Source organism: Glandiceps talaboti, chromosome 3 (genome assembly GCF_964340395.1).
Source record: "Glandiceps talaboti chromosome 3, keGlaTala1.1, whole genome shotgun sequence".
NCBI classification, from domain to species: domain Eukaryota; kingdom Metazoa; phylum Hemichordata; class Enteropneusta; family Spengelidae; genus Glandiceps; species Glandiceps talaboti.
In genome coordinates this window covers 4,337,047-4,359,462 of record NC_135551.1, presented here as the reverse complement: position 1 = coordinate 4,359,462, position 22,416 = coordinate 4,337,047, and the positions used below count along the sequence as shown (strand labels likewise).

At 36.3% G+C, this 22,416-nt stretch overlaps 2 protein-coding genes across 2 annotated transcripts; one reads left to right on the top strand and one right to left on the bottom strand.

The window, feature by feature from the left end:
• Positions 1 to 2,037: 2,037 nt before the first annotated feature.
• Positions 2,038 to 5,509, top strand: LOC144432685 (tripartite motif-containing protein 2-like). The gene has a single exon (XM_078120950.1). The coding sequence runs from the start codon at positions 2,038 to 2,040 to the stop codon at positions 4,255 to 4,257; it is 2,220 nt and encodes a 739-aa protein (XP_077977076.1). The 3' UTR covers positions 4,258 to 5,509.
• Positions 5,510 to 6,018: 509 nt separating this feature from the next.
• Positions 6,019 to 21,012, bottom strand: LOC144432811 (1,25-dihydroxyvitamin D(3) 24-hydroxylase, mitochondrial-like). The gene is made up of 9 exons (XM_078121092.1): positions 20,338 to 21,012; positions 19,816 to 20,006; positions 18,554 to 18,757; positions 14,430 to 14,602; positions 13,527 to 13,693; positions 9,788 to 9,866; positions 8,578 to 8,734; positions 7,529 to 7,572; positions 6,019 to 6,692 (listed from the first exon to the last, which is right to left on the bottom strand). Exons 1-9 carry the CDS (start codon positions 20,745 to 20,747, stop codon positions 6,582 to 6,584), a joined length of 1,536 nt encoding a protein of 511 aa, XP_077977218.1. The 5' UTR covers positions 20,748 to 21,012; the 3' UTR covers positions 6,019 to 6,581.
• Positions 21,013 to 22,416: the final 1,404 nt, after the last annotated feature.

Below are 22,416 nucleotides of genomic sequence, written 5' to 3'. Positions count from 1 at the left end.
AAATCACAATTTTCAGTCTAGAGATAGATGTGATTTTGAGTTTGCATTTGAATGTGTTATGATTCTTCAAAGAAAACCCATCTGCAAACGTTAACTTTAATAGTTAAATACTTTACAGAAAGCATCTCTTATCCTCCGGTTGTATTTATGGCCGGTGATGGCGCTGTGAAATTCGCGCAATGGTAGAGAAAATATCAACACTCACAGATGGCGCTGTTTATAATTTTTCAGGAAAAAGTCACCAGACTAGCTGACTGGGGTACGTACGGGTGGGCTGAACGCACAATAAATACGTCCTCTCTGACTATTAATAGTTGAGAAACTATGAGTGGTCACTAGATCAACATTGTTTTTGTAGCTCAGATTGCCTTTTAGACGTACAGAAAAAGTTGAGTTCATTCTCAAATCTCACACAAATAACGGAACTATGATCATATCACTTTTAATAATTACATTATATTATCCATATATTAATAAGTATAATGTATGCATAGACAAAGGATGGATAGTACGAATTATTCAAATTATATGTAAAGATAATACAAACATATTAGTGGATTCTTTTTGTATGTTATTCTTCTTCTTATTCTTGAAAGTGCTGCAACTTGTTTCTGCCGTTTTCCATGAAATCATCCCCTGATCTTTGAAATTCGTTGTGCCATTCATGGCATATAATTAAAATGATCGATGTAGGCTTGGTGATTCATTCATGGGACATTACGTTTTTGACACAGAACTACACATACTTCAACTCTAGACTAACAATAACAGAGACACAATAAACACAGCAGGATCCTTTGTCCAACCACATTGAACAGTGATACTCGATTATATGACAATATATGAGTCATTTTGGTGTCATGAAATTGTAATTTGTCACAATTTTCTACGGCGGGAGGGAATATCCCTCCGTATCTTCTTCCATCCGTTTTTTCCACACATGCATGTGCCATGTGCACTACTCTCAAATAAGATATTCAAACATTTAGTATTTGGGTAAATGGTATAATTTAAGAATGGCTAGTTGTGTATTAGGTTACGGTTAGAGTTAGCTTTCATTTTCACTACTGGGTATATATTGACGACAGTTTAACCGGTGAGTGAACTCGGTGCCATTTGTCATTCTCAAGATAAAAGCTTGTTCTGAATGAAATTATAGAAGCATTTATTTTATTGGCTACATCTGAATGTACAAATGAAAGCCATAAAAACATTGAAAATAATGTATAATTGATATTAATACACTGCACAGAGAGTTGAATTAATATGTTTGTGTGCATTTTTGTTACATCGTGTTATACTGCCGTGTATAATAAAATCAATACCACAACCAGGTATATATACCATAAGTAGCATTATATCAGAAATTAGTTTATGTTAATTTCTGTCAACATTTGTAAAGACTTATTTTAATAGTGATATTAACTACAAGTAATTAAACTAGTAGTCTAATGTGCTATGTACTGAGATACACTGACGAAATTACATATTCCATAGATTCTACATGTACAAAGAACACAAACATTGTAAGTTAAAGTAATTATGTTCAGTGTTCTCTTAATAAATAGCAATATTCAATTATTTATATATGTTGTTATGGTAACATCCAAAAGACCTATAAAATGATGTTAAAATATATAGGTGCGTGCGTGTGTGTGTGGCATTTTGGAAAACGTGGTCTTTACTGGGGAGAGGGTCACTTTAGCTTCGGTCATCGGAGCTGAGGGGGGGGGGGGGTCAGAAAACCCATGTTCAACTCCAAAATACCCCCCCCCGGTCAGTTAAAAAATGCCCGGCCCCTAATAGGCTTCCACCCTCCCACTTCGAGGAAACTGACGAATTCCTGGAATTGATATCGCCCTCAACGATGAGAAATGAAAAAAAAAACAGTAGATGGCAGATATTCGACAGCCATAGAATTTGGAATATACTATATACTACTATGTGATAACATTAGAGATTTATAAATGTAACCCTTGACACGACCTGGTTTATCTGTTGTTGACGTCACACATAACACTACAACAACACAGAAAGATGGCTGCCAGTGACGAGTACAAGTTTTTGGAAGAATTTGACGAGAAGTTCCTCGTTTGCAGTATTTGTTCTGAGCGATACAAGAAAGCGAAATGTCTACCATGTCTACACAACTTTTGTACAGATTGTCTGGAGACACTTATTCAAACAACTGGTAAGTTATGCTGTCCGAATTGTAGAAGATCCCACACGATACCTCAGGACGGGGTCAAGGGTCTTTCTGATAACTTCTTTGTCAACGAAATGGTTGAACACGTCAAACAGCGAGATGCTAAATCTGTCAAGTCTAAATTGTGTGGTGGTTGTGAAATAAATGCATACACAAAACATTGCATCGAGTGTGGTGTTGATATTTGTGAAGCCTGTTCAACAGCCCACAAGAAATTTTCTTATACTCGATCACATCACGTCATCCTACTTGATGAGTATCGTAGCCAACAGTCCAAAGATCCTGCTTCAGTCCAACCACCAGTCCACTGTGATAAACATCCAATTCATCCAGTCACATTCTACTGTGATACATGTGATGGACCTATCTGTCTAGAATGTACGGCTCTAGAACATCCGCGTCCTGAGCATAAATACAGATATCTGAATGACGCAGCTTCAGAGTACAAAAAGGAGCTGACAGCAATGGTGTCAAAGATTGATGAAAAGAGTCGAGAAACAATTGACGGTAAGTCAGCCGTTCAGAAAGTTTCAGAGTCACTGGATCGAAATTTCCAGAGTGAAGAAAAGAAAGTCAAACAGCACGCTGACAAGATCGTCAAAGAAGTGACACGGAAAATAAGAGACAGCGAACAACAGCTACTGAAGGAAATGAAAGAAGAATATGACGGGAGAAAGGAAAACTTGAACGCTCAGCTGAAAGAACTCCACAACACGGAGGACGATCTCCTCAACGCACGTGACTTTGCAGAAAATCTGATGCATTATGGGAATGCCGCCCAGTTGATGTCAGCCAAGAAAGGAATGGCGTATCAGATACAAGAACTTTTGACCAATCAAACGCAGCGTGAACCAACTGAAGATGATTACCTGGAGTTTCAACGTGTTGAAGACTTCTGTAAGACTAAGACACTCGGAACAATCCTTACATCATCTGATAACTTTCAAATAACTGAAAGTCCAAAGTACCCTCGAGTCGGTGAAGAGATACGTGTCACCATGACCGATAAAGACAACATTAGAAGACATGGTATCAAAGAAGAAGACATAACGACAACTTTGACGGTTAATAAGAATGAGAAACAAGACGTGACAGTGACTGACAATAAAGATGGTACGTTCTCACTTACAAGTCAAGCAAAGACAGAAGGTGAACATGAACTATCAGTATCAGTACGTAAGAAAACAGTTATGGGTTCACCAGTTAGAATGAAAGTTATTCCAAAGAGTGGGTTGGTATGTAAATTTGGAGGTCGGGGGTCAGGGAATGGGCAGCTGTCATATCCATGGGGAGTAATTATGACGAAGACAGGTAATTTGTTAGTGTGTGATACGAGCAATAGTAGATTTCAATCATTTACGATAAATGGGAATCACAAACAAGTAATACAGGTTAGTGATAGTAATTCTGGTAATATGTATACACCACACTGTCTCACACAATCAGTAGATGGTAACATATTCTTTACAAATAATAGCAAGCCAGTGATTGTATGTGATGAGAATGGAAAGTTTGTGAGATGTTTTGGAGAGAATGAGTTACAGGGAGGAAGGGGTATTGCAGTGAGTCCAACTAATGGAAGGGTTTATGTTGCTGATAACTCTTCACATTGTATTCGAATTTACTCTCAAGATGGTCACTACTTCAACTCCTTTGGAAGTCAGGGAAATGGGAAAGGTCAGCTAACTAATCCCTGGGGTCTGGATATTAACAGTCTAGGCAATGTAATAGTCTCTGACTACAATAATAATCGAGTGCAGGTTTTCAATGAAGGTGGTCAACACTTATTCTTCATTGGAGACACTGATGATAAGGTATCTGACCCATCAGGTGTAGTCACAGACAAAGATGACAATGTGTATGTGTGTAATTACACTACTCCTGGTAAGGTACACAAGTTTGATTCTCATGGAAAGTTCATTGCACGTATTGATAGTGATTTAGATGAGTTGTATTGTCCCATCGGTGTCTACGTCACTGATGACAAACCATTTGGTAAGGTTGTAGTTGTTGACCGTTATAACCATTGTATCAAAATATTTATTCAGTAAATATGTGAACATACTGAAAATGATACAGTATCACTATATATATGAATGCAGTGTTGGGCTGAAATAAACCAACATGTCATTACACATTGTGAATGTGCTAAATGCATGCATATATGTTAATTTTGGGTTTCATGTTTTTGATGATAATACTTGCTTAGATTTGATAAAAATAGGAAAGCCTTTAGATAAAGAAATTGATAGGTTATCTTAATAATGTGGGATCTTCTGCGAAAAAAGTGTCCACCCATCTGTAGATGAAGAATTAGATGGTGTATTATTACACAGGTAATACAAGAGATGTGATTGGCATGTGGATAATGACTTCTGAAAAATTAACACTTAAAATGTTCAGTTGTACTACAACACCATTGGAGCTACTTTTTAAAGAGTGAGTGACAACGGTGTTGAAATACAAATACCTGAAACTGTAGAGGTTGCTAAGGTAACCATCAATATCAAAATGTTATTGTATATATATTATATTCCTGAGTCCTTTTTCCTATATTTCATTTTGTTGCTGTAAATCACATGTCATCAGTTGAATCTTTTAGTCAAACATCTTACAATATATTTGAATCTAATAGATCATACAATTATTTAACTGTAATGTAAGTAACAAACAGTATGGTTATAATATCTTGAAGGAAGCGTTATGTCTTGAGAATGTGAATGACATTAGTTTTAAAAATATTCTGTAGATTGTTTATATAATTATAGACTATTTGGACTTTATTACAACACTGATTTATTGTGTAATATCTGTACAATTCAGGTACATTATTTTGTTACTCAATTTTAAAGATTATATTGATTTATTGTATGGCTGCATGTGTATGACCTTTGACCCTTAATTAATACATGATTGAATGCATGTTGTCACAAACCAAGGGAGAAATGGTAATAAATTAGGTTACTATATAGATAGACTGTAAGATACGTCGTGACGTTTCGCCCTCACCGGCCTCCTCTCATGGTAGGGGTTGGCCGATGTGTGAGGGCGCCCAGTCACTGTGTACCTTACAGACTACTATATAGATGGATCTACTTATATTGAAGTGATTTCAAATCTCTACAATAACCTACCAAATCTTATCATTTTCTAAACTACTCTCAACAGATTTTTTGTAATCACAAATTTGTGAGTTTAAGTTTACTAAAATTGCTCACCAAAAGAAATGTCATATTTTGACTGAGGGCTTGAATAAGTGTAGTGTTTTTCTTAATTTGTCCAGATATGTTGTATCAGTTTGATTATTGGGTATGTAACTATTATGTAATATTTGTACATTGCTGTCAACTATTTGTTTAATTCAATGATGTTAACTGATAATAAATATGCAGACTAGAGTGGTATGAACTTTAACTATTACTTAATATATTGTAATGTGGTCACATACACGACAACATTGTGAAATAATTTGATGACAGTACTATTATACAGAAAGTATCTCATTGAATTAATGAAATCTTAGGAGTTATCTGAGATATTTTAGAATTATCTGAGATAACTACTTCAATTTCATATTACTGAATAAAACTAATCAATATCTGCATTATCTCTGCACTGTGTATTATTTGTTCACTTCTGTAGATTGTATGTTTGATAAAGGCTATGACTGTGAAAAATCTGACAAGTGTAATCATCCACTTGTATACATATGCCAACCAGCTTGTCTATCTGTACGTCTGTCCACCCATCCATCTGTCTGTCTGTCTGTCTGTCTGTCTTGTCTGTCCATCCACCCATCTCTCTCTGTCCATCTCATGTGAGTCACCAGGCAAATTCAAGTTCTATATTTATTTAAGCTTATGCACTTAAATACATACATGACACCAATTCTAGTCTATAGTTTTGTTTATTTGTCATACATAGAGTCTGATTGCTAGCTATGAAATAAAAAATGTAAATATTTAATGACAAGTTGCAATAGTAGTAGATTAATGTTATTAACATTGCAAAAACAGTTTATTGGATTGGTGTAACAATATATCATTGTCTTAACATAACATATTTAATTTGTTATAAGTGGGTTCAGTATTTACATAAGTAATGATAGAAAAATAATGACAATGGAATTTTGCTTTCCTACAAAGAAACTAGTCTTTACGATGTAACATGATGAGGCGCCCTCAAGCATCACCCAATCCCTTTCAAGTGAGTGTTAGTTGAGAGGCGATGGGTATGGCACATCATGTCTTAAAGACTGATAAGAAACATGTTGATTATCCTCAAGTTAAGGGGTCTAGCTATCTGGTAGTGTCACACATTACATGGTTCTGTTGATTATCCTCAAGATAAAGGGTCTATCTGGTAGTGTCACACATTACAAGGTTCTGTTGATTATCCTCAAGTTAAGAGGTCTGTCTGGTTGTGTAATTGTTGACATGATTGGCTCAACTTCATTCGGTGCTTCTATGATAAAATGTTGGGAAATCTGTTGGGAATAAAAGGAACAGTGTAGAGTAATCAATATCATACATGTTAGTCTGTGTAGATAGAATTAGTAAATGATGGATTTTCCAGCTTTAATACAAACATATCTGTTGGGATTCATACAAGTTGGTTTATGAGTATTGTAATGTAGTAAGATTTTGACTAGTTTTTGAAGTGTTATGTTATATCAATTTCATTGCTATATATCTGTCAATGTTTGACCACATACATAACTGAAATGGAGACATGATGGATGGATAAATGGTTGGTGTAGTTGGCTTTAAATCAGCATTCTGCAGTTTTGAGGCTAGTGCTGTTAGCTGTCAATTGTTTTTCAATCACTAGCCCTCGGGCAAAATTTTAACTATGAAATAGTATGATTGTGCCCCATTCAATCACAGAGGCTTGAAATTGGCCACATTTGTTTACAAGTTTTGTTTACTGTTTACATTCTTTCTTTACAAAAATTGTTTTTTGTTTGTTTACTTATTTTTGCTCTGTAAAAATATCTTTTCCCTACAAGGTGCGATGTAATAAAGTGATGATTTGAAAACCTGGTGTGTTTTTTTCTAAATCGATTTTAACTTGTAGTTTTGTTTTAATACACCACCTTCACTATACTATGACTGACTACCTTATTAATGATTTATGAGATAGATCTACTGAGCGACCTCAACCATTGACCCTTCCTCGTCCTCACTCACATATTCCATAATGTACAATGAGCATTCACATTCAAACCATCTCCCAGTGATCACTTGTCAGTGGCAATATAGTATTAGCCTGAAAACATATAATGTCCTCTAGCTCTCTTACATAAAGTATTTGTTTACTCACCCTGGCTACAGCTAAGTTAATCTCTAGATCTGCCAATCGTTTTCCTGTGAAAAGAAAACATGAACATTAGTAGCCTAGCTTTAGTCTTGAAGGACAGAGACATGTCAACTATATTTCAGCAATACATTTTGTATACTACATGTACATGTATATATGTACAACAGTGCAAACACATCTTCTCTCCTTTCCTCTCTCTCTCTCTCTCCTCTCTCTCTCTCTCTCTCTCTCTCTCTCTCTCTCTCTCTCTCTCTCTCTCTCTCTCTCTCTCTCTCTCTCTCTCTCTCTCTCTCTCTCTCTCTCTCTCTCTCTCTCTCTCTCTCTCTCTCTCTCTCTCTCTCTCTCTCTCTCTCTCTTCTCTCTCTCTCTCTCTCTCTCTCTCTCTCTCTTTCTCTCTGTCTCTCTCTCTCTCTCTCTCTCTCTCTCTCTCTCACTCTCTCTCTCTCTCTCTCTCTCTCTCTCTCTGTCTCTCTCTCTCTCTCTCTCTCTCTCTCTCTCACTCTCTCTCTCTCTCTCTCTCTCTCTCTCTCTCTCTCTCTGTCTGTTCTCTCTCTCTCTCTCTCTCTCTCTCTCTCTCTCTCTCTCTCTCTCTCTCTCTCTCTCTCTCTCTCTCTCTCTCTCTCTCTCTCTCTCTCTCTCTCTCTCTCTCTCTCTGTATATATAAAGACTACATGTATATATAATGAAAAGTTATATCAACTGTTCTCGCAAGCAGCAACAGTCTTATGGAACAGTGTACCACTTGAACTTCATTCTTCACCAACTGTTGATAAATTCAAGGACATCAAGACAGCTTTCTAACTTTTTACAATGATCAACGATTGTTCCTTTTCAGCACCATAGAATATTGGATTTTGATGCTATTCAAATTCATTTGATTGATTGATTAATTGATTGATTGATTCATTCATTCATTCATTCATTAATATCACTTCTAGCCTTGGCCCAATGCCTACAGTCCATGACATGATACTAAATAACAAGTGTAGACAGGTCATTGACTTGACTTTAGACTTTGTAAAGATTACAATCTAATATACAAGTACTTTTACCTATACACATTCTGGGTCCATAACCAAATGGTAAGAATCTGAATCCATCAAAATGTTCATTTTCATCTCTTATCCATCTCTCTGGTTTGAATTCTAATGGATCCTCAAATAACTCTGGGTCTCTTCCCATCAACCAATTGGAAATCATGATACCTGTCTGTAAGCAAACAGCATAGATATTTGTGAAATTCTGTTCAAGTCAAATAGATAGATTATTTCATTAAGAGATTCTATTTTTTCTACTACTTCACATAGGCTTATGCTTCACGTGTTTGTGTCATCATTACCTCTTTTGGCTCTACCTCTTTGTTGCTGGCTAACTAAAATGGTGATGATTTTGGAGGTTGGTCTGAAAATGTGGTGTAGATTTGGGGAGGTTGGTCTAAAATGTGGTGTAGATTTGGGGAGGTTGGTTTAAAATGGGGGTGTAGATTCGGGGACGTTGGTCTAAGATGGGGGTGTAGATTTGGGGAGGTTGGTCTAAAATGGCAGTGTAGTTTTTGAAAGGTTGGTCTAAAATGGGGGTGTAGATTTGGGGAGGTTGGTTTAAAATGGGGGTGTAGATTTGGGGAGGTTAGTCTAAAATGGCAGTGTAGATTTGGGAAGGGTGATCTCTAAAATGGGGGTGTAGATTTTGGAAGGTTGGTCTAAAATGGGGGTGTAGATTTGAGAATTAGGGTTGGTCTAAAATGGGGTCACTTAATTACCTTTAGGCTAAAATGATATCAATCCTCCCATTACAACATTGCACTTGGTCTAAAATCGGGGTATATATTTTTTAATGGGTCTAAAATGGGGTGAGTGTTCTGCCTTTCATATCTGGCTTAGAGTGACTTAAAGTATGCATATTTGTCTGTATGATTTAAAAGCCATGGCAGAGAATTAACTGGCGACACATACATTACAACCAGTAACACTGAAGTAAAGCACTTTCTGTATGTGCTAAATTGGTTTATAGCATTCATATCAAGTATGAAAGTATACTGTTTCAATTGGTTTCTTTACAAGCCTAGCATGTGGCCTTTCTAATGTGGTCAATTATCAAATGAACAATATAGTTTGACATTTGATATGGATGCTATAAACAATTGTGGTACATACAGAAAACACTTTACTTTGGTGTTATGGGTTGTATTAGATGAATGTAGCCAATACCTAAGGCCCTACAAATAACACCAATTAAAGCTAATAATTAAGGATAATTACTCACCTTAGCTGGTATATTATAACCACCAAGAACAATATCTTTATCCAACATGCGACTCACACTGATGACTGTGGGATACAGTCTAAACAAAGAGAGAAAAATTGGAGACGCTACAGATAAGATGTTAAATGTCTTAAAATCTACATTTGAATGATGAATATTAGAAGTAGCAAGCAAAGAGAGTAGACAGTAACTGTTTCAAATCTACCCTCTCCAGCATCAATTCACCAATCTCATACATCTAAAGGATGCTGCAAACATTCCACCTGTGTTACGATAATTCACAATATTTAAGAAGTAATAATTAGTCAATGAGTATGTACAACTTTTCAGGATAAAATATATCCATATCAATTTACTTACTTATCTATTCATTTATTTTGGACATTTTATGAATTTTATCAATAACTTGGTTGCAGGCACAAACATTTTATTTCTCTACCTTCTCTGTTATGTCTATCCATTTACCACAGACTGTTTCCAGTTTATTCCCTCTTAGAAAAAAATTACTAATTTTACATCATTCTTAAAATAATAATTCAAATGATGGCTTAATAGTTATTTGTCATCTTTAATAAGAAATTTAATTATACTATAATTTACAGTGAAATATATGACCCTAGGTTTTATCCTCTTATATGTAAATTTGTACTTTCTTCCGAGTAATTTCTAAGTTATTCAAACCAATACAAGCGACCTATCGGTCAGAATAGCTCCGCTGTTTTTTTTTTTAATTTAATTTTTTATTTTGGTGACATGTAGAAGTGGTTCAGGTCTTCAGCTCTTCACTATGCAGTTTTGTTTTAGCGATGCAATAAAGTGGTTAGTGGTTTCATATGATGTCTCACTATAAAACACATTTTACACAGAAGTTGGTAATGTATTGTACTTTTATACCATAGTCACCATTTTATAACAAAAATCTACTGTTATGAAAAATTGCACAAAATCTCAGAAAAAAATGACTGGGAAATGCACACAAGAAAAAGAAAAAAAGAGGATTTTGAGGTTGGCTATAAATAATTCCAGTGTCTTACAGCTGTAACCCTGGAAAATTTTAATGATGAATGAAATAAACTAGGGATCTAAAATAATTTTGAGGCAATTTGAATTTCAATTTTCTAACAAATTTACAAAGTCAACAACATTCAACTTGTACTAGTTGTGGTAGATATATATAGGGAAGAAATGTATTAATCGCCATCTTAGTTTCCGTACGGCGACAATCTCAAGTACCCGGAAGAGAGTCATTCTCAGCCATACGTTACAGTGGTAACACTCGTTCATGTTCGGTTACCTTTCACAAAGAAAACACAACGAAATGGTTGAAATGATCTTTTTTTTATTTCTTTTCATCACAACAACAAAATCTGCGTGATCAAAAGTGTTGTAAACTAAACCAGAAAGAATTATCGGACTGGCTAAACTTCCCGATGAACTGGAGTAAGGTCCTACTACTTCCAAGTAAGCCTCGATAGTACTATAGTACGTGAGAAAATCGTCTCAAACTAGCGATACAACTTTCAAAATATAACTTGACATGTCTTCATTTGTTAGAGTTGTACAATTCAAGACGGGTTTTCACTAGAAAACAACAATTCTGTGAATAATGACACTCTGAACGCAGCGATTTCTCGGACGATGTTACCACTGTAACGTATGGCTGACAACGACTTGCTTCCGGGTTAGTCCCTCGTGCATACGGGTGGATTGTCGGCGATTAATACACACATCGTCTGATATTTTAATTCACAGTGTTTCTTGTGACCGGCGCCTGTCAGCAGACTCTGCCATTTTTTTTCATCATTCCATTGTATTTAAACCTTGTACTTGACATTTCGCAATATTTATAATTCTCAACAAAATACCTCAACATGCCTCACTTCGCTCGTACTCAAAGCAGCCCCGCGCGTAGTCCTGCTTGCATACGGAGGAATTCGGGACTCGATTCTGACAATTGTCCCTCCCCTCCGGTGTTTAGAGTCAAGTCAGTAATACAGACTCGTGCACCCGAGGACTACCCCGCGCGGTATGATCACTGACACTGATGACATGATGAGAGAGAACCTTTTCGGATTTACATGTAAAACGGGGAAAGATACGCAAAACATAATGCAAAGTCTGAAGCCAAATTAAAGTTGTAATTATTTTAATTATTTTTACTTGCCAAATATTTGCATTTTGGAAAGGCAAGACACGTTCATGTCGTTTAACTTTACATGTGAACTGTCGGCCATAACTTCAACCGCATGCCTGGCATGCCCTTCCTTACGCAAGTTGTCTGAATTCTGGTTCACTGTCATTCCAAATTGCACGACAATATAGAATTCACCACAAGTTACATGTTATCTGAAAACATCACACTGTTATAGTGGGTCTGAAGTGTGATTTTAGTGAGTACCAAGAACGTCCTGTGTTGATACTCAAGATACTTGCTGTGGAAAATCGCTCGGCCGAATGAGGTCACCTTCAGCTTCTGGTCGAATCAGGATAGAGTATGCAAATAAGGATGTTGCGGACTGGCTGATTATGTAGAAGGGTGCAGAATTGGATTTGAAGTTTACAACCCTGTTTCGAACAAACGCTTGTCATTTGGGCGCCCAATGCGTAGAATTATGACTTTAGCACATATTACATTGCTTGTTTGACGTCAATAGTGTCTTTTGAAAAGTGGCAGTTTACTTAAAGTCTCGTCGACTGATTTCCAATATGGCGTCGGTCATTATGCTCATTAACATATTCATTTTTTTTTCAAATTACAAAAAAAAAATCATAAAAAATAAAAATGAGGATGTGCTGACTTGAAATTAACAAATCTGAGTAAGCTACCCCCTGCGCATCAACACGCCATATATCAAAGCAATCTAATAAGAGGTTTTCAAGGAGTTGATGAAAATGACATTTTATGAAAAAAAATCATAAAAAATTGAAAATGGCACAGATCAACTTGGCATGAACAAATCTGAATAGCCTCCCCCCAGGGAACATGCACACCAAATACCTAAGAATACTGACTGTCACTTCCGGAGAAAATAATGAAAATATAAAAGTTTGACGGACACCTATGATTCACTCTACTCTCTATACCTCAATACCCACCTATACCTAAAGCTACGCTTTCAGCTTTCGCTGACAGCGGAGCTAAAAATGTGATCCTGAAATGAAAGTAGGACCAACATGTACACTTCCTTCCTTTCTTTTTTACAAGCTGCTTCAAGTTACATTCACCAGTTCTGTTTGATACAACCATACAGAAACCATTCACTGGCTCTGTTTGATACAACCACACAGAAACCATTCAGTGGCTCTGTTTGATACAACCACACAGAAACCATTCAGTGGCTCTGTTTGTTCTAATGTCTGTATTTGATGTCTGCATGATGGTACATTATTAGTTCATTTCATTTAGACAAAATATCACAAAAACTGTATTTATTCAATCTTGCTATCCTAAAAGTATAGAATGTGTAGTTTCTTATTAGTTTCAGCATGGTTGTATTAAACAGAGCAAATGAATGGTGACTTGAAATAAGCAATACAGCAATAAAGTAATCACTTATTATTACTAAATACATGCTGATTTATTTTGGGGCATAAATTGTTAAAATAACAGTAAAGTGAGCTTATTAATACTTTAATAAATTCCAAAATATTTATAACAGCATTAACCGTTTTACATCACAGTCAAAGTATTTATAACAGCATTAACCGTTTTACACCACAGTCAAATTTTGTACATTACCTCATAGATTCCTTCAACACTGCTCTTAGATATGGCATTTGGTCAATATGTTTGTGTGTTGGTATTTCTCCTCTTGGAACAACACGGTTAACTTCTTCATGAAGTAAGTTTTGTACCTGTGGATATTTTCCTAAACAGTACAAAGCCCAAAGAAGGGTATTGGATGTCTGAAAAGAAATGATTTATGACTTGTGTTACTTTTGCTGATTTGACATTTGACATTTATTAGTAAGCTTACTAAGAATTCTAGATAAAGTGAGACGAGGACAAAACAAACTACCTAGCTAGTCAATGTGTAAGAATGAAAACGTAAATTACTGCAACACAATCAATCCTACCTATCTACCTATCTACCTACCTACCTACCTACCTACCATCCTTTCGACCTAAACACCCACCCTTCAACCCTCCCAGGTATTTGTCAGGTTTTAAACCCACATATATCTTGCCTTATCCTTTGTAAAAGAATATTTATTTGAAATGTCAGGATTGTACTTATTGATAAGGACTGTGTTACTTGTTACTTTTACACTCCTACAAACAAACAAACAAACAAACATACACACTTACATACATACATACATACATACATACATACATACATACATACATACATACATACATACATACACACACACACACACACACACACACACACATACATACATACATACATACATACATACATACATACATCCATGCATGCATGCATACATACATACATACATACATACATACATACATACATACATACACACACATACATACATACATACATACATACATACATACATACATACATATACACACAGAACAAACAACACCTTTATTAATACACACATGCACACACACACAGACAAGTAACCCCCCCCCCCTTCCAAAAAATGTACTTCTATAACTCACAGTGTCAACAGCAGCTGCCAATAAATCAGTAGCGTTGCCATAGATTTCACCTGTATCCATGGTTTCCTTAGAAGCCATGAAGGTGATCAAATCATAATCTTGTTCATCTATCTTGTCATTTTCCAGTAACTCCTTAGTTTCTTTATTCATCTTCTCATCTATCATCTTTTTGGCTGAAAAATAGGGATGAAAATAGTGTCAATGTCATTGCAGCACAACTGACTACACTGAAATTAAAGGTGAATACCACACAAAGTAATGACCATTGGTCTTTGACATACAGTGTGCCTTTAAGGGGAATACCACTCAAAGTAATGACCATTGGTCTTTGACATATAGTGTGCCTTTAAGGTGAATACTACTCAAAGTAATGACCATTGGTCTTTGACATACAGTGTGTCTTTAAGGGGAATACCACTCAAAGTAATGACCATTGGTCTTTGACATATAGTGTGCCTTTAAGGAGAATACCACTCAAAGTAATGACCATTGGTCTTTGACATATAGTGTGCCTTTAAGGGGAATACCACTCAAAGTAATGACCATTGGTCTTTGACATATAGTGTGCCTTTAAGGAGAATACCACTCAAAGTAATGACCATTGGTCTTTGACATACAGTGTGCCTTTAAGGGGAATACCACTCAAAGCAATGACCATTGGTCTTTGACACATAGTGCGTCTTTAAGGGGAATACCTCTCAAAGTAATGACCATTGGTCTTTGACATATAGTGTGCATTTAAGGGGAATACCACTCAAAGTAATGACCATTGGTCTTTGACATATAGTGTGCCTTTAAGGGGAATACCACTCAAAGTAATGACCATTGGTCTTTGACATATAGTGTGCCTTTAAGGGGAATACCACTCAAAGTAATGACCATTGGTCTTTGACATATAGTGTGCCTTTAAGGGGAATACCACTCAAAGTAATGACTATTGGTCTTTGACATACAGTGTGCCTTTAAGGGGAATACCACTCAAAGTAATGACCATTGGTTTTTGACATACAGTGTGTCTTTAAGGGGAATACCACTCAAAGTAATGACCATTGGTCTTTGACATATAGTGTGCCTTTAAGGGGAATACCACTCAAAGTAATGACCATTGGTCTTTGACATATAGTGTGTCTTTAAGGGGAATACCACTCAAAGCAATGACCATTGGTCTTTGACATATAGTGTGCCTTTAAGGGGAATACCACTCAAAGTAATGACCATTGGTCTTTGACATATAGTGTGCCTTTAAGGGGAATACCACCAGGAAATAAAGGCATTTCATAAACTTTAGGGTCTGGAGAGTCACTATTGGTTTTATATCACATAAATTTCATACAATTACCAAGAAATACAAAATTTAAAATATTTCACATTCTTTGTACTGTGATCCAGCATTGCCTCATGGGAGTCAGCATTCATGAATATGCATTAGATGAACACAAAATACATGTAGTCATGACTCCTAAATGTTTATAATTTGCCAAATTATGCAGTTTTCCAACTCAACTTGATTATTTTGTATGTAAAATTCAGCTTTTCAGCTTTAAGTTCAACTCCATTCGGCAAAAATAGTTTTCCATCAAAAGTAACCTTTTAGATCTAATTTGCATATTTCTGATGGGATCATCGTTACTCGAGTAATTTTTCCTCAACACATCTCATTAAACATCCAGCCAAATCTGTCCAGTAGTGTTGGAATTAAAGATTTTTGACAAAAAAGTCACATTTTTAGATCTACTTGCATATCATTGATGGGATCACCATATTCTGAGCAGTAATTCTTTATCAACACATCATCATAAAAAACAAACAAATTTCAGCCCATTAATATATCAAGTAGTTTTGGAATTATGATTTTTCGTCAAAAAGTCATATTGTATAAACTGATTTGCATATCACTAAATGGATCATCATGTCATAAACATTCTAAGTATCAAGGGATGTCAATCCATACGCCAAACTTTCAAATAGTGTAACAATTTCTAACGTATGGTGGTATATGTAGTAGGTGATGCCTTGATACTCGCTACAATGTTGCTATAATCTTGCTAACAGACCTACTGTTACAATGTATGGCTATGTCATCGAAATGACGACTTGATCATAACAAACATGCTGGCACCCAGTCAACTATGCATAAGTGCATAGACACAGTCTGTGGGCAATGTCTCGTGGTACTATTGTTTGACTGTCTAGGTTACCAAGAATTGTTCGAAAGACTGACAATATTTTTGCCATGTTGCATTTATGAATGTAGTGAATGAATGAGTGGCTAGAGCACAAGCAGAAATGTCAATTGTGATCATTTTCAAGATATTTCCAGGGGTAGGGCACATTTTTCCAGGGTTTAACTTTCCAGGGGGGTTTTGTAATTCCAGGGTTTTCCATGACTACTCAAATCATGTTATTACCTTCAGATAAACTCATTGTTCATCTCACATATGATATATATCCATGTCTGCTGACTCCCATAAGGCAATGCTGCTGGCTCATCTCTAGGACAACATATATGAAGCAGTTTTTATTTGTCAACTGTACAGCTAGCTGTGTGAAATATATATGATGTAAAACTATGAAATGACTCTCTAGAACTTAAAGTTTATGAAAATGCCTTCATTTTCCTGAAGTGAAATTCTCCTTTAAATATTAGGTGTGAAGAAGGCCACAATGCTTGTAATACACTATGCTCCTTCGCCTTCTTGTAATACACCATGCTCCTTAGCCTTCTTGTAATACACTATGCTCCTTCGCCTTCTTGTAATACACCATGCTCCTTAGCCTTCTTGTAATACACTATGCTCCTTAGCCTTCTTGTAATACACTATGCTCCTTAGCCTTCTTGTAATACACTATGCTCCTTCGCTTTCTTGTAATACACCATGCTCCTTAGCCTTCTTGTAATACACTATGCTCCTTAGCCTTCTTGTAATACACTATGCTCCTTAGCCTTCTTGTAATACGTCACTATGCTCCTTAGCCTTCTTGTAATACACTATGCTCCTTAGCCTTCTTGTAATACACTATGCTCCTTAGCCTTCTTGTAATACACCATGCTCCTTAGCCTTCTTGTAATACACTATGCTCCTTAGCCTTCTTGTAATACACTATGCTCCTTAGCCTTCTTGTAATACACCATGCTCCTTAGCCTTCTTGTAATACACTATGCTCCTTAGCCTTCTTGTAATACACTATGCTCCTTAGCCTTCTTGTAATACACTATGCTCCTTAGCCTTCTTGTAATATACCATGCTCCTTAGCCTTCTTGTAATACACTATGCTCCTTAGCCTTCTTGTAATACACTATGCTCCTTAGCCTTCTTGTAATACACCATGCTCCTTAGCCTTCTTGTAATACACTATGCTCCTTAGCCTTCTTGTAATACACTATGCTCCTTAGCCTTCTTGTAATATACCATGCTCCTTAGCCTTCTTGTAATACACTATGCTCCTTAGCCTTCTTGTAATACACTATGCTCCTTAGCCTTCTTGTAATACACCATGCTCCTTAGCCTTCTTGTAATACACTATGCTCCTTAGCCTTCTTGTAATACACTATGCTCCTTAGCCTTCTTGTAATACACTATGCTCCTTAGCCTTCTTGTAATACACTATGCTCCTTAGCCTTCTTGTAATACACCATGCTCCTTAGCCTTCTTGTAATACACTATGCTCCTTAGCCTTCTTGTAATACACTATGCTCCTTAGCCTTCTTGTAATACACTATGCTCCTTAGCCTTCTTGTAATACAATATGCTCCTTAGCCTTCTTGTAATACACTATGCTCCTTAGCCTTCTTGTAATACACTATGCTCCTTAGCCTTCTTGTAATACACCATGCTCCTTAGCCTTCTTGTAATACACTATGCTCCTTAGCCTTCTTGTAATACACTATGCTCCTTAGCCTTCTTGTAATACACTATGCTCCTTCGCCTTCTTGTAATACACTATGCTCCTTAGCCTTCTTGTAATACACTATGCTCCTTAGCCTTCTTCTAATACACCATGCTCCTTAGCCTTCTTGTAATACACTATGCTCCTTAGCCTTCTTGTAATACACCATGCTCCTTAGCCTTCTTGTAATACACCATGCTCCTTAGCCTTCTTGTAATTCTACATTTCATTCTTACCTGTAGAGAAGATGATATCCCATGACTTCATATGCTTCTTCCAAGTACGAGTGTTCCATTTTTTCTGTATAGATGCTGGTAGGATTAATAACCAGAGAGTCGTGTCAAACATATCATGAACAGCTTGAATGAATTCTTGTGCCTCTGGATGTGGTTTGTCATCTAAAAGATTCATCTTTTTATTAAGGATGATGGCACAGGCAGCTGTCAATAGATTAGATAGATAGACAGTTCTAAGTCAATTCTCATTATTTAAAATAGAATTTGACCACTTAGGTGTGTCATAAAAAACAATTCTTGGTTTCACACAATGATCTTGACCACTCCATGTACTACACATAAACATCTACAGGTGCCCATGACATTAAGGCTTATTCTCACCCTCTACATAGCATGGTAATTGTATTACAGATACCAAACATGCAGTCATTCTCATTTTGTGTAAAGTTTGAAACTTTGATTAACACTAGCATAGAACTAAGTACTAAAAAGGGTGAAGAGTTTAAAGGGAATACCACCATTGCAGGAAATACCAGTATTTTCATAAACTCGCGCCATTATTTGACATCATGTAAATATTGCAAAATTATCGAGAAACACCAAACTGAACCGCTATGTCACCTTTATTGTTCACACACACTGTTCGCACTGTTGCATCATGGGACTAACATACTAAAATGCATACTGGTTATTTATTGAAAGGTAATAAGGTAATAGGAGTCAAGAATATTCAGTATACATCTAGTAAATATGTATCCCATGATGCAATGGTGGACTAGTGTGAGAACAAAGCGGTGAACTAGAGTTTCTTCAGAATCATACAAAATTTATAAAATGACTCAATTTTTCCAAAAGTTTATGAAAATACATCTATTTCATAGAGTCAAGTTCCCCAAGTTATTTACTGAAAAAAATTGTCAATAGGGAACTTACAAACCCACCATGTTGAATGTTGCATCATGGGAAATGTGATGATAATAAATACTAATGAATTAGCACTGTAAACAGTAATGTTACATTGTTTGTTACCACAAATAATCAATTCATAGTCACCCTGACCATTGTGGAAGGTTTATTTTATTGGTAGCTCCAGATAAGGTATTATGATAACCACAGATAAACCCACAGTCCTTTGTGTCTGAGCATGCTCAGTCTGGATTGCAAGTTCCCTATTCTTTAGAATATATACCAACAACTCAGTTTGTTGAAATTGAATGAAACTTTGTACAAAGTTTATGAGTAATGTTTAGAATAAGACTTACATTCTAATGCCCAGTTGAAGATAATTTTTTCAATATCTGGTACAACATTATCAGACTGTCTGACTCTGATAACTTTATTTAACATATCAGTGACCACTTCATTGACTGTGTCATTGTATGATAAAACTTCTTTGGGTCGCATCATACGTTTACTGAGTGTACTTCTATGACGATGCCAGTCAGCTCCTTCCCTGGAAGCAAAAAATGAACATGATGGACGGTCATGATGGGATGTCTGTGTTACAATAGTCAATACATGCACGTGTGATTTGGAGTATCATTGGTTTATCACACTGAGTGATAAACCATATGCATCATTGCATCTCTGAAACTCTGGTTTATCACTTCCGGATTGTAAGTCCGAGCATGGTCCGAGTCAACAGTTGTAAAGGTTATAGTGTACTAATTTTGAGCATACTTGATGACAAATTTGCCAACACAAGAAAAGTTTGAGTTGAATATAAATCGACTTTTACATTAAAATTTCGTGCCATTTGTTGTTATTAAAATCAATAAACTCACTTCAACAGGACACCGTATGAATAACCCCTATAATCTCGATACAGTGTCCACGGCTCGGTGAGCATTCTCATCGGATATTTTCCTTCATTTCGCAAAACATGTTCCACATCTTTTGGGTCACTTAGGGTAACAATCACGTTGTCCCCCAATCTCTGTTTCCATATGGGTCCAAAGCCTTGTCGGGCCTCTGCCATCATAGACCATGGTTTTTTCATCGACCCCTTGGCTATCATGATTGCGCTCAAAATTATAGATCTGAAGAACCCAAGCTCTAGTCCAGGCACTTCCTTAAATGGTTTCACATTGGAGTCTTCGATTCGATGTTTGATTGTAGTCGAACTGCATCGTGTCGTAGCCAACAACCCGTAGTTTTGTTTTACAATGTTACGAAGCAGATTTCTGCCTGCCATGGTCACTGAGTCAGTATGAAATGTAGCAGGCCAAGTAAAGTCACGTACACAATCGCAAACAACGAGACACGAAAAACTTGCTTGTCTCCGGGTTTAATCTGTTAATGTTTGACCACGGTTCAATGTCGATCATAAAATGTTACTCGTCGGCTGGTAACTTTTGACCTCTGCATAGCCATGGGATACGTACTGCAGAATATGGATCCACGTGCACCTATGTGCACAATCATGATAACAGATAATTCAAAGACGTTATATAAGGCGCTTGCATGTGGATGTTCTTCTTGTTGACAAAATCGTATGTATATATTCCCGTGATACTTGCATTGATACATCCGGATGAAGCGGGCCCTCAGCGGCGAGTATACAAACCAGACTAATGTCATATATAAGAACATGGGGTATTTACTAGCGTTAGTCCTGGGCAGCTTTAAACCACTGAGCGCATGTACAGATTAATTTGCAGTACTTGTAGCTTGTAGCGATTTTTCGCTCCGTGATGATCTCAGTTCCGAACGGCTGTTTTTCTTACTCTTTTTTATTTTATTTTGTGCAAACCTCACATTAAAATGACAAAATGGCGTTGTATTACAACTGTACAGTTTTTAAAAATGTTTTCCCATATGAAGATCCATGCTGGATATACATGTAGGTGTTCATTTGCTGAATGATTATCCATACATTATTGAATGTTTATTCATTTGTCTATTTATCCCTGTTATCTTTACAATATATGTGGTCACTTGGCTGTTGCTATGGGCGTGGTCTTGTTGTTAGGCATATTTGCATACATTTTAAAAATATTTATTCATTTGTCTGTTATCTTTGCAAAATATGTGATCATTTGGCTGTTGCTATGGGCGTGGTCATGTTGCTAGGCATATTTGCATACATCTTGTTGAATGGTTATACATTTGTCTATTAATTCCTATTATCTTTGCAATATACATGATTATTTAGTTGTTGCTATGGGCGTGGTCTTTTTTCTAGGCAAATTACATACATTTTTAAAATGTTTATTCAATTGTCTATTCATCCCCATGGTTATCTTTGTCAAATACACCACCGATTGAATTGGCTGTTGCTATGGGCGTGGTCTTGTTGCTAGACATATTTGCATACATTTTTTGAATGCTTATTTATTTGTCTATCAATTCCTGTTGTTATCTTTGTAATATATGTGATGACTTGGTTGTTGCTATGGGCGTGGTCTTGTTGCTAGACAAATTTACATACATTTCTTGAATGCTTATTCAATTGTCTTTTAATCCCAGTGGTGGTTATCTTTGTGAAATACCTCACCGTTTGCTAAGAACACCCCTAAGAATGTTCCCACCAAATTTCAGACCGATCTCCCCAATAGTTTTTGACTAAGTTTTTTGACCAAAAATTACATTTTTCGACCCAAATCACACACTGGTAGTAACATCATTTTGATTTGAACAATTTCCCAACTAGACACCCAAGGTAATACACCCATCAAATTTCGTGGCAATCGGTACATGCCAAACACAGTATGATCACGGAGGTCTTGTTATGATCCGTTTTTCTTGCCCATGTGACTTCTTATTCTTTGTACAAACTGTTTTTTGAATGCCTAAGGATTGTGCATTAATATGAACCTGTTTTAATCATAGTGTATAATTTAGATTTAATTAGACTGTAAGAT